This window comes from Fundulus heteroclitus, chromosome 2, assembly GCF_011125445.2.
Source record: "Fundulus heteroclitus isolate FHET01 chromosome 2, MU-UCD_Fhet_4.1, whole genome shotgun sequence".
NCBI lineage: Eukaryota > Metazoa > Chordata > Actinopteri > Cyprinodontiformes > Fundulidae > Fundulus > Fundulus heteroclitus.
Window position 1 is genome coordinate 13,249,219 of NC_046362.1, and position 11,652 is coordinate 13,260,870.

General features: G+C 40.5%; 1 protein-coding gene across 1 annotated transcript in view; it reads right to left on the minus strand.

The window, feature by feature from the left end:
- Positions 1–11,652, minus strand: part of alx4b (ALX homeobox 4b) — a 57,544-nt gene that overhangs the window by 14,539 nt on the left and 31,353 nt on the right. The window contains exon 2 of the mRNA XM_012880248.3: positions 181–494. Coding sequence (XP_012735702.2) covers positions 181–494 — 314 coding nt within the window. The remainder of the gene's footprint in view (positions 1–180; positions 495–11,652) is intronic.

Genomic DNA, 11,652 nt, shown 5'->3' on the forward strand with positions numbered 1-11,652 from the left:
GTTCCAGGAAATTAAGGGTAAAATAAGTATGTGGCACGTAAGGTCTGGAAAGTATCGTCTGTACTATTATTTCATGCCAAGGTGGGCAGTGTCTTTGGATTTTGTTGAAACACAAAATTGTGTCTATATTCCAGGGGAAATAGATTATTTAAATAATTGCGGTTGTTTATTTATCCTCACCTGAACCCGAGCCTCTGTCAGGTCCGTCCTCAGAGCCAGTTGCTCGCGAGCGTAAACGTCGGGGTAGTGCGTCTTCTGGAAAACCTTCTCCAGCTCTTCTAGTTGGTAGCTGGTGAATGTCGTGCGGTTGCGTCTCTTCTTGCCTTTGTTGCTCTCTGCCTCGCTTTTCTCCAGAGGGCTGGAAAGGTCGGACCCTGGTCGTTCGCTCGGCCCCTTCACGCCGGGCTCCTTTAAGTTCAGGTAGCTGCCTTCCATCCCAGGAGGGTCGACATTTGGAGGAAGTTCAGACTCTGTCAGGCCGCTGTTGTCTTTTCCTGTATGCGTACAGATAAAACGGGAAGAGATTATTATCAATAGATTTAAAAGGAAGCTGCAACAAGAAGTTCAGTTTGATTATCATATGATCTTTAACTAATCTGGACAGTAAATTGATGAGTGGTCACTGGAACATGACAGTATACTAGAAACTCCTACAAAGAGGAGGATCTTCAGCCCTGAAATTCCCATTGTTGGAATTTTATAAAATCATGGTCTTTAATCTAGAATGATGCAGTCGTATTCTAGAAGTAATAAAGAGTTTTAACTGATCTGTTTGTACAAATGCCAAAAAAAGGAGAATTAAAAAAGGACCTTTTACCACAGTGACATATCCTAAACAGCTTCAGCACCTTGTCGGTTTAGGATTTGCTGGAAAATGGGGGGGAAACTGCTAATAAAACCCGACTCGGTGAATGTTTTACATTCAGCCTTCCCTGATTTTAAAAAAGAAACCCCTAATAATAGAAATATCAAAAACTGACCCTGAAAATCAGGGATTTTTAAATTGAAATCCTGTCGAAACCCTCTACGTCGTCTTCATGATGTTTTATTTTAAGACCCAAAGAAATGTTGTATTAATCCCAGTTGCTGAGAAGAAGCGCCTTTTTCCTTGTTTGAAAGGTTTGTCACAACACATTGGTCGTGACCTGTGACATGACCCACAAAGTCCCCCCCCCTCTATCATCTCTCAATCACGTTACCTGAAATCCGAGCCACGTGAAATCGCTTCATCTTGAGATATGTTTGGTGGGCCTTACAAACAGGGTGGGTGCGGATGTGGAGGCGGGTGTGTGTGTGGGGGGGGGGGGGACCACTCTAACTCCTACCACAGTCAGCCTTGCTCTCTCAGATGTAAACAACATTGTGTTTGTCACCTTCAATTTCTCGAGCGTCCATTTTTGGGACAGAACTCGCTCTGTTCCTGTCAGTCCACGCTGGCTTTTTTTGTGTCTTTCTGAGGAGATGAAGAAAGCTGTCCCTTCTGCTTCAATAAACAAACAGCCGTGTGAATAAATAAGCCGTGGGGCTCTGGTTGCAGACCAGCGAGAACACTGAGCCCTGTCAGCCTCTTGTTTGCCTTTCCTGCAATGGGGAAGGGGAGCACCTCGTCTTAAATGGACCGGGCTTTAAACTTCTCCTCATGGAAACAGATTTGCGGGTCTTATGCATCCAAGTTAATTTGCCTGTGTGCGCGTATTCTAGTTTGTCACTTTGTATGTCATTAAAAGCTGTCATGGAGAGTGAGCAGTTGTGAATCTTGGTGGAGTTTTTTTTTTTTTCCTCGTTTATGACAAAATATCTTTGGACTGATGAAGCTAGGCGGAGGCTGTCGGCAACGTGCATGTTTGTTTTCACAGATTAACTCTCCTTTGGCAGGAGTGTCCCTCAATGAAATGTCAATATCTATTGGCTGAAAGCTGCAGCAGCCCTCCCCTGGACTCTGTCTCCAACCTGTCCCAGCTGAGACACTAATGGAACAGCACAGCTCTCCCAGCTGGAGTTCGTGACCTCAGATCATCACGGCCTACCTGTCAGACCTTTTTACTTTCTTCCCGCAAGCAGATGTTCTGACATCACCAACCCCTTAAATTTGGCCTCTTCTCCTCACGCACTGTGCAATATTTTTGTTCCTCCCCCCCTTGAGGAAGAAGTATAGCTGCCATGTTTGTGAAGTAAGACAGGTCAAGTCCAAGTTCCTGCCTGGCATTTGTGTCTGTGAGGGGGAAAAAACAGTTATTACCCTTGAGCAAGGTGCATATCCTGTCAGACTGAGGGTGCACATGAGTGCACTGAGAAAGGGAGCAGGAGGGTGTCCGGAAATATTTTGGATTCTCGATCCTTTTTATACTAGCATCTCCATCTTGGGCTGTGCACAGATGTATTCACTTTTCTCATCGTAAAACGGTTTGTTTGTTTAAAAAAAAAAGTGATACAATGAACAAACAGCTTCATGATGTTGCTTTAACAGTCAAAATTAAAGAAACATCACAAATGTGACAACGTTCTGACTTAAAAAACTGTTGTCACAGTTTTTACTATCCTGGCACATTGAAAAACACGTCCCAATGGTCTAAAGATAAGGGAACAAAGAGCATTTTTTGGAACCATTTATGATACCTGTCAAAGTCACGCATATATATATATATATATATATATATATATATATATATATATATATATATATATATATATATATATATATATATATATATACACATAAGTGTATCATCAGCCACCACAGCACAGGAACTCAAACTGAGAACATTCTGGAGATGATGTTACCAAAATTAAAAGGAACAGTTCAGGATTTCTGAGGTAAGGTTCTGTTAGATGGTTCTAAACTGTCAAAGTCTGACCTGTAAATGACCATCTTGGTGTCTTTGGGTCCCTATTAGGTGGTCCCAGAGGCTAGAGCTAACAGTCCCAGGGGGACCAAGACAAAAGCAGACTACTACCATCCGTCTTAAATCATCTTCCGTCTGAAACAGCTTAGAGGTTTAAACAAATGCTTCTTTATAAACCTTTTAAACTCTAGCCATTGAATATACAAACACACTCTCACAAACACCCATAGGTTCCTGCATCCAGGTGCTTACAGAAACACTTCTATACAGATAAAAACCCTATAATTAGCTTCGGCTGTCACATTATCCATTTTGTATCAAACAATACTGTGTATTTTTTTAGTGATGCCATCAAAGGCATTGGTCGTTTGTACCTGTGATACTTTTTCTGTCGGTTATGCTGTTCTTTCTATGTGTCTTTTTGCAAGTGTAGAAGCAGACTCCAAGGATGTTATCTTGCACTTTTTTTCCTCTGATCATTTTTTTTTCACCATTTCTCCCTTTCTCACATTTTGTCTTATCTTTTTCTCTTTTCTTTCTTTCCTTTTTTACCTTTCCAGTTGTGTGTCCAAAGAATTTTAAATAATCCCAAAATATTGTCGAATAAAGTTTTTTGCATACATATAAAGTGGAGCACTATAGTGAAAGCAGTAATGCTCCACTTGTGAAAGTAAATCTGTTGGGCTGTCTTTGGCACTAATGTTGCGTTCCATTTGCAGTCGGAACTTGGAAATCCCAGGTTCCGATCGGAAAACTCAACGGTATGGCCACCATAGGCGGACTTTCCCCACAGAAAATTTATTAAGGCCAATTGTGGGATCCAATATGGCAGCTTCTTCCATCAACAACTGTAAGCTGTGATGAAAATGTTTTGTTTTACCAGATACAATTATAAGAGTGCATCTAAAATCAGTGTTCTAGGTAGCGGCTGCAACTTTGACCCGAAAAAATTAAAAGTGGTGTTTGCATGTGGAAAGTACAGTTTTAAACGACGTTATGAGAGGGTAGGCTACTACAAACATAGCAACACCTTTCCTGGCCGCCACCATTTTGGAATCCTGACCCTTTTAGTTTTTTGTGTTTTATTTTGGAATCCCGACTTCCCCGACTGTGTTAACTGGAACGCTTTTCACTCAGGTTTACCCCTTTCCCAGCTCCTATTTTCGTTTTCCGAGGCAACTGGAATGTAACATTAGAAAGCAATTGCTACACTGTCAGACAGGACACTTAACAAACAAAAAAAGAGAGAGGGAGAGAAAACAGGACATCTAAACTGTTTTGGGTCAGAGTAATTGTCTATAAGGTGTGTCTAAAGTAATAAAATCTTTAGGATTTCTAGACCACCTTACTTTTGTTATTCTGACCAGAAATGCTTTAAATGACAGGTGACCCATCTCAAGTACTTAAGGTCTGGTGTCCTTCACATCTAAAATGTGTCCCTGCACCAACAGACATGATTCAAATGTCTGAATTACATCCTTTGCATGGCATCTAGTTGTGCAGGAGCTGGCTGATGACTCAGTCATTCCCTTCAGGTGTGTTGATGTAAAAAAAGACAGACGCTGCCTTTAAATGTTCCATTCATGGTATGTTTTACTTACTACCGGCAGACCACCACCCACCTACCCCACTTTCTGTGCAAATAACCGGCTAATGTAAACATGAAGATTGTAAAAACAAAAACAAAAAAATCATAAAATAGCAATTCATAAACTACTATGGTGTTTTTTTTAAGACGACATAAATCTCCTCATGTATTAGCCCCTCTCGGCCTAGCCATTAGCATCAGCCTGCAGGTCCAAAGCAATGTGGATTTTTATCAAATGACAACCCCAGGAGAGTTATCTACCGCAGGCAAAAAGTTGGCTGCTTATCATTTTAACAGAACCTTACTTGGAAAAAAATCCTGAACTATCCTTTCAAATATAACTTCCCAAAAGCTGACATTTATGAACAAATTTTAATGGATTTTTTTCATGTTATCCAGTCCTTCTCTTTCAATGCACCCCTAAAATATGTTGATCTGTTTTAGCCAGTACATCCTGTTCAAGTTTAGCCAAAACAAAGAGATCAAAAAGTCAAGCATTTTTTGATCAGCGCTGAAAACCTCATTTGAATATACGCTAGACAAAGAAATCCATGCCGGACAAGAATCTGACCAAACTTGGTAGCTTTGTCCACAGAAATGAAAACGCTGCCATGCAAAGTATGTTTAACAAAAAGCATAAGTTTTCGGTCAGATCTTTTTCTGTAAAGTTGTGTAAAATGCTGCATTTTCTTTGTTGACAAAATCAATTCTATTGACTTTACGACCTTGTTTGGGGACAGTAAATAACAAGACTTAGACTGTTCAGATTCACTGAAAATATTATTTTTCCAGACAGTAATCCTACTGATAAAATAAAACACTAAAGCATTTTTAAAAAGTCAGGAAGATTAGGATCTTTTCACTCAGGTAGGACATTTCGTAAGAAATAAACGCAACTCAAGGAATAACAAACTGGCTTCCAAGCAGGCACTTTGCAACGGCCTTAGATGGAGATAAGGAAAAGCCTGCACAGCTAATTAAGCGCTCAACTGCATCGAGAAACTTAAGCTTTTAAACTTTATCAGCTCTTTAGCCTAAACAAAAAAATAAATAACACCTTTAACAAGTTTTATATGGGTTAATTCCTCACCTATTTTGGGCTTCATCTCCAGTAACTCTGCACTAGTCAACGTATTTTACTCCTCTGTTATCTAAAGTCGTCTTTTCTCTGTGGCGCTAACCACACCGATGCGTTTACCACAGGCGATTTTAAGTTTTTCCCTGCATGCTGAGCTGTCTATTCTGTAAAACACAGCCATCAGACAGAGCTTTCTTTAGGGAGCCAAAATTCCTCTGCGTTGGCTCTGAATTTTTTTGGCATTCGAAGGAATGTGTTTTTGACAGCGGTTCTCATTTCAGCGCTCGTCAACATACCATGTTCACATACATGCGAACGCGCTGAACTTCACCAGCCTGTCCCGTAATCTGCCGGCGTCCCTGTTCTGTGACAAGCTGCAGACCGCTTCAGTTAGCCGGGGTCAGATGTTTACTAGGGTCAGCAATTTAATCACTGCTGAACACAGAGAGAAAACATCAAAGTGTAATTTAACTGGTTGTAAAGCAACGGGGCACCCTCTTAGTTTTTATGGAATGGGACAGGGAGGGTCAAGTGAAGCCAAATAAAAGAAACACTATAAATTAGTAACCTGGGGAAGGGTTAATGACAAAACACTAAATAGGGGAAGGGAATGCTTTTAAACAGAGTGCTCTAAAAAAAAAAAAAGTTCCCTCTGAACACTTAGTTGATTGTCGTTTGCCACAATGGCTCTCCATGTATCACACCTTATAAGGAGTAAATACAAAGCAACTATTCCATCACCTTTATTTGCCAACAGGTGACAATGAATTTACGTGTGCAGACGTAGACAACTGGATTATTATTATTTTATTTCCCACTGCTCGGGCTAAAGCCTGATGTCGAGCATTGTTTCCTCAGTGGAAGGGAGGTTCCCAGAAGTTCCTGAGGAGAGATCTATGCCAGTGGCTCATGCAAGAATGCACATTCCCTTGGAGACGGAAGGTTTTTTTTTTTTCTGCTTAGCCTCAGCTCCTGAGAAACTGCTTTAACCCTGACCTCGGTACCGTCGCAATACCGTAAACCACTGTTCAATAGCATTAGTTCAATTTCAACTCAACTCTGTTGATTTGATTTTCAGTATTGGTTCAATTCTAACAGCATAGGCCTGTGTACTCCTGTAACAAATACTACCTAACCATTTTGACTAGGCTTCAACTGAATATGTTAAGCCAATTGTTATTCACACTGTTCAACGAAACATAACTCATATATTTTATGTGTTGATTTATCAATGAGTATATCAACTTAGTAAACATTCAAGAATGCGGTTCTGAGAAAACTGTGGACTACGCCTGAAAATTTTAACAAGCACCTTACAGGTCCCTCCCTCTTGCTCTCTGCTACGCTGCAGCCCTCCCTCCACAGCTCCTCCCTCACAGCAGAGCCTGCCGTGCTGCTCCGATGCTTACCTTCTTTTTTTTCCTGGCTCTCATTGGTTGTTTCTGACCGGGACTGGTGTATTCCTGCAAATGGCGGCAGGACCACACTGGGAGGAGCCAGTGGAGTTTGATTTTTTTTTTTTTTTTACAAATTATCTGTCTCATACTATAACAAAGTAGTGACAGTTTGAACAAAAATGTAAAAAAAAAAATAATAATAATTACCTACTGCAGCTTTAAGCAAGCTCTTAGGCCAGTTGGCGGGAAATAATACATGTTTGTGCAAGAATTAGCATTTGCCTCCAGATTTAAAAAAAAAACTAATGCTAAAGTCCATCTTGGGCTCCACAGTTGCTTTCACTGTTGCACAGCAAGAAGGTCCTGGATTGGAACACCAGCCTGGGGTCTTTCTTCATGGCGTTTGCATGTTCTGCCTGTGTGGGTTCTCTGCAGGTACTCCGCCTTCCTTCCACAGTCCAAAAACAAATTAATCACTCGGTCTCTCTAAATTGCCCTGAGGTATGACATGGTTGTTTGTCCCAGCTCTCTGTCTTAGCCTGTGATTGACTGGCGACCTGTCCTGGGTGTAACCCGCTTCTCACACAATGAATGCTGGGAATAGGCACCAGGCCAACCCCCCCGACCCCCACCCTGACTCTACAGGGATATGCGGGTATGAAGTCCAGCTTGATAGCAAGCTGAGCTTCTTAATTATCTCTCTGTGTAACTGAGCCATGTGTAGATAAAGTTTACACACAGGGTAAAAAGTAAAATTTCTCCTTTTTTTATTTATTTAAAATAAGATTTTTCATTATTTTACTTCTACTCATCATGATCTGATCTGCTGTATTTCTTCATCCGCTTTGTGTTTGGTGCCACCTGCCAGTGTGCAACGGACACAGATGACTGCAGTGTCCCCTAGTGGACCCTTGTGTGAGGGGGACAGATGAAATTTTGCGTCCCACAGGCTTTGCAGTATGAATTAGACATTTGTTTTTGTGGTTTTTATTTTATTTTATGAAAGGCACATTTTAGCTGTGGCTGCCAGGGATGTATGCAACCTTGGTACAACAAATAGATAAGAATTTACTTTTTAAGTTTCAAAGTATTTCAGTAATGTTTTGTGACTTAATCACAAACTATTTTTGTTTCTAACACAGAGAACCAGCCAGCTGTCTTTATTCGATAAACAGTTAAGGTGCTTGTCAGCATTGTTCTCAGCAGCGGAGTCTGTTGTAACAGACGGGATCCCCTGAATCCATAAAACATGTTCATGAGCACTAATGACTGCAACTGTGAAACTGTATCCTTAGGTTCATTTGGGCTGATTGATCTGTGCTTGTAGGCAAATACATGCTATCATCCTGTTGTTTGTGAATAGTTTTTCGATTCTGTGTATACTTTATACCTTCCTTGGTTAATAAAAAAAACTATTGTCAATTGTGTTGTAAATTAAAGTCAACACAAACCGGAATAGTTAGAACCTAAGTCATTTATTTAAGCAATTTACATAATCAGTTTGAATAAAATATTACTATTATCAGAATTGTTGATTAAAATGGAACCAAATTCTATGATTGCAAATTGTCACACCAATGACAATTAAATTCTAACAACTTGTTTTATCTGTGTAGTTAGAATATTATTCATGCTGCTAGAGCGGTTCAAGATGTTATGAGGCCTTAAACAGAATCTGATTCAAAGGGCTTCTAACCACAATCACAGCTCACCTTATAAAATTAGCTCGGCTATTTCAGAAATGCTGATTTATGCAACAACAAAATGCTTTCTCCAGAAAAAGGTCTTCATTGTCCAATACACTAATCCACTTTTTTTAATTTTTCTTTTTTCTTTTTACGTTTGAGCATCACCAGGTTTGGTTTATGTAATTATCACTGATGTCACACCTCCAAAACGGTTGCACCCCCTGAAATGTTGTAAGGGGTGGACAGATGGGGGGCCACTTATAACCTCTGGATGACACAACAGGACCATTACCAGAACATAAGTACTTCAGAAGTTAAAGGAAATTGACTGACTTAAAGCAAGAAATATATCTTGATCCTCCCATGGATTTTGAAGAAAAAAAGCTAATAGTGTGCAAATGTCATTTGCTGAATTAGAACATGCTTTTTATCACTTGGAAAATCCGCTGTCCATGATTTTTTTAAAGCTCTCCCAATTTCTTATCTAAATACTTCATTCTGATATCATTTGAGGGAGGGCCCTACATCAGAGACAAACATTCAAACATGCAAAAACTCTGTAGAGGAATGAAGGTTTAAAGGTTTGTCAATGCCTAACAAATAATGACTTTAAATGGCCAAAGTGCTGACTTCACTCTTATAGTGAATCTGTGGAGAGATTTAAAGATTAGAGTGATGGCAAGGAGGTATTTCTACCTCAATAAAATGGTGCTCATCACCAAAAGAATCATTGAAGTACCAGCGAAATGACATGAAAGAATGTTCTGAAGTCGTTATAAAGACCCACTTGCTTAATTTGGTATGTAAGCAATGAAATGTCTCGTTTATGCTGGTTTAAATTGTTTTTCCCCAAAGTTGGCCGTTGGCTGGTGCAGTCCCTTTCAATGATTCTGGCTGAATTCTGACTCTTTTTATCCTTATTCTGATGATTTGCGGTGTTATTTTATTTGTATATTTTTGTATTTATTCCATTGTTTGATGAGTTTGATGTTTGCTTGCTCTACAGCATTTTGATTGAAAGTACTTCAGAAATTGTTTTGTTTTTTTGCTATAGTGTAAAACAAAATAAGCTTTTTCCATTAATCAATGATAAGGGTAGACATATTTTTGCCCTGCTATTTCCTTTTATAAGATTTAAATAAAAAGAGATAACTTAAACTGCTTTTTACTTTGTTGATTTTCTCATCATTTTTAGGCATGCTTGCATCCTTTCCTATCAGAAACAAACTTCTCAGGCATTTTAAATCTGAATCTGTCAGCAGCACGAATGATTAAGAGGATAAGACTTTGACCTTAATGAGAAAACACTGGCTTACATCCTGCAGCACGTATTTCTGGAGGCATAACAAGTCAGAAATCTGCCCTCTCAAGCGTTCCTTTATTACATATTCTAATTTATTCTGGTGCGCAAACACACATGGGCAAGACTATGGGTGTCACCTCGTTGCTTTTGTTAACCGCGCAATGTGTTAGCCATCAGCACATGCATATCCTGTGACATCACAGCCACGAGCCCTTTTAAACATGGACTGTGAGTACCATATTTTGACAAGGTTCCTGTCTGAAGCACCGCCAGGGCCTTTCCACGGTTGTGTTTTGGTTTTCATACGCTGAGAAAATGTTTTATATATCACAGGATGCTCAGAGTCCCACTGAGGCACGAGGAGTTGTTTGAAGGTACAAAGATTGACACAATACTCCAGTTGAGGTTTCTCGTTGAAGAACTTGTTGCTAATATCTTTGAAAGAAAAACTAAAAGGACACATCTGAGCCTGTTCCGGCAGTGTAAAATCACAAAGGTGCCAGAATATTCTCTGTACAGGTAAGATCTTCCAAACAAAAACAAAAAAACTGCAGCAATTATTGCCGATCAGGGCTTAAAGGGAGAAGCCGGGATTCAGCGGTGAGTTCAGTGAAGCACTCGCATGTAAACAGTCTCTCCAGCACAAAGTGAGGCTTTCCCAGAAACTCTCTAATTTCTCCTGAGCCTCTCAAATCATTACCCAATCTCCACGTCCATTTCTGACTCTCTGCTTATTTGTACAAAGTATTGTTGAGACAAGGTTATGTAAACCAGTCCCACTTTGTCATCTCGGGGACTCTAGCTTTGGAGATCTGATGTTTTCGGGGGAGTATGAATAATAACCGAAAGGAGCCAGTAATGCACATCTGCCTTACATTAATCCAGACCTCTCCTGCGGAGCTGACCTGCATTCCTCAGCTCTCGATCAGCTCCAGGGGCATTTGTTTCATTCAGTGCTCTGCCAGCAGGTAAAGCGGGCCCGTCTCCGTCCGCACTGGGAGCTGGGGCTGGATGGATTAACATGATTTTAAATCAACTCACCTCACCACCCTGAAACACGATTGTGCTTAAACACAACGCCTTGCAAAAATATTCATACTACGTGATTTTTTCCCCCCCCTCATTTGGTTACGGTACATCCACAAATGTCAGTGTATTTTATTGAGAACGTATGTGCTAGACTAACAAAATCGCACACAAATGGGAGGTTTAAGGAAGTTGACACATGGTTTTCAAATTTGTCTTGAAAGTTTTGTATGTGTGTTATGTAGTCTGCATGTCCACAGCACGAGGCTGCCACCACCATGTTTCACTGTGGCCGTGAGTTTTTTTTTTTTTTTTTAAAAACTCAATCTTTATCACTGGCTGACACGCTTGCATTAAGGCCTGCAGCTCTGCAGCTCCTCCAGAGTTACCATGGCCCCTTTTAACTGCTTCTCTGATCAATCCTCAAGTCGACTCTAGTAACTCATTAGGCGACTTCTGGTGTGCAGTTAGTTTCAGTGGATTTTATTTAAGGGCATCCAAGTAAAAGGGGCTAAATAAATTGAGGCTCCTCGGGGCTGACCTTTGCTCCATCCAGGATTTATACAGATCAAGGGTCAGAAAAGGGGCAGCTAACATCTCAGCAGACCCCACACATCCTGCACACCAGCTGTTTAGACCTTTACCTTCAGGCCGGTGCTACAGAGCGCCGTTTTCTAAAACCAGCCGTGACAGAGACAGTTTCTTTCCCCAGGTGTTCAGTCTGTTGAA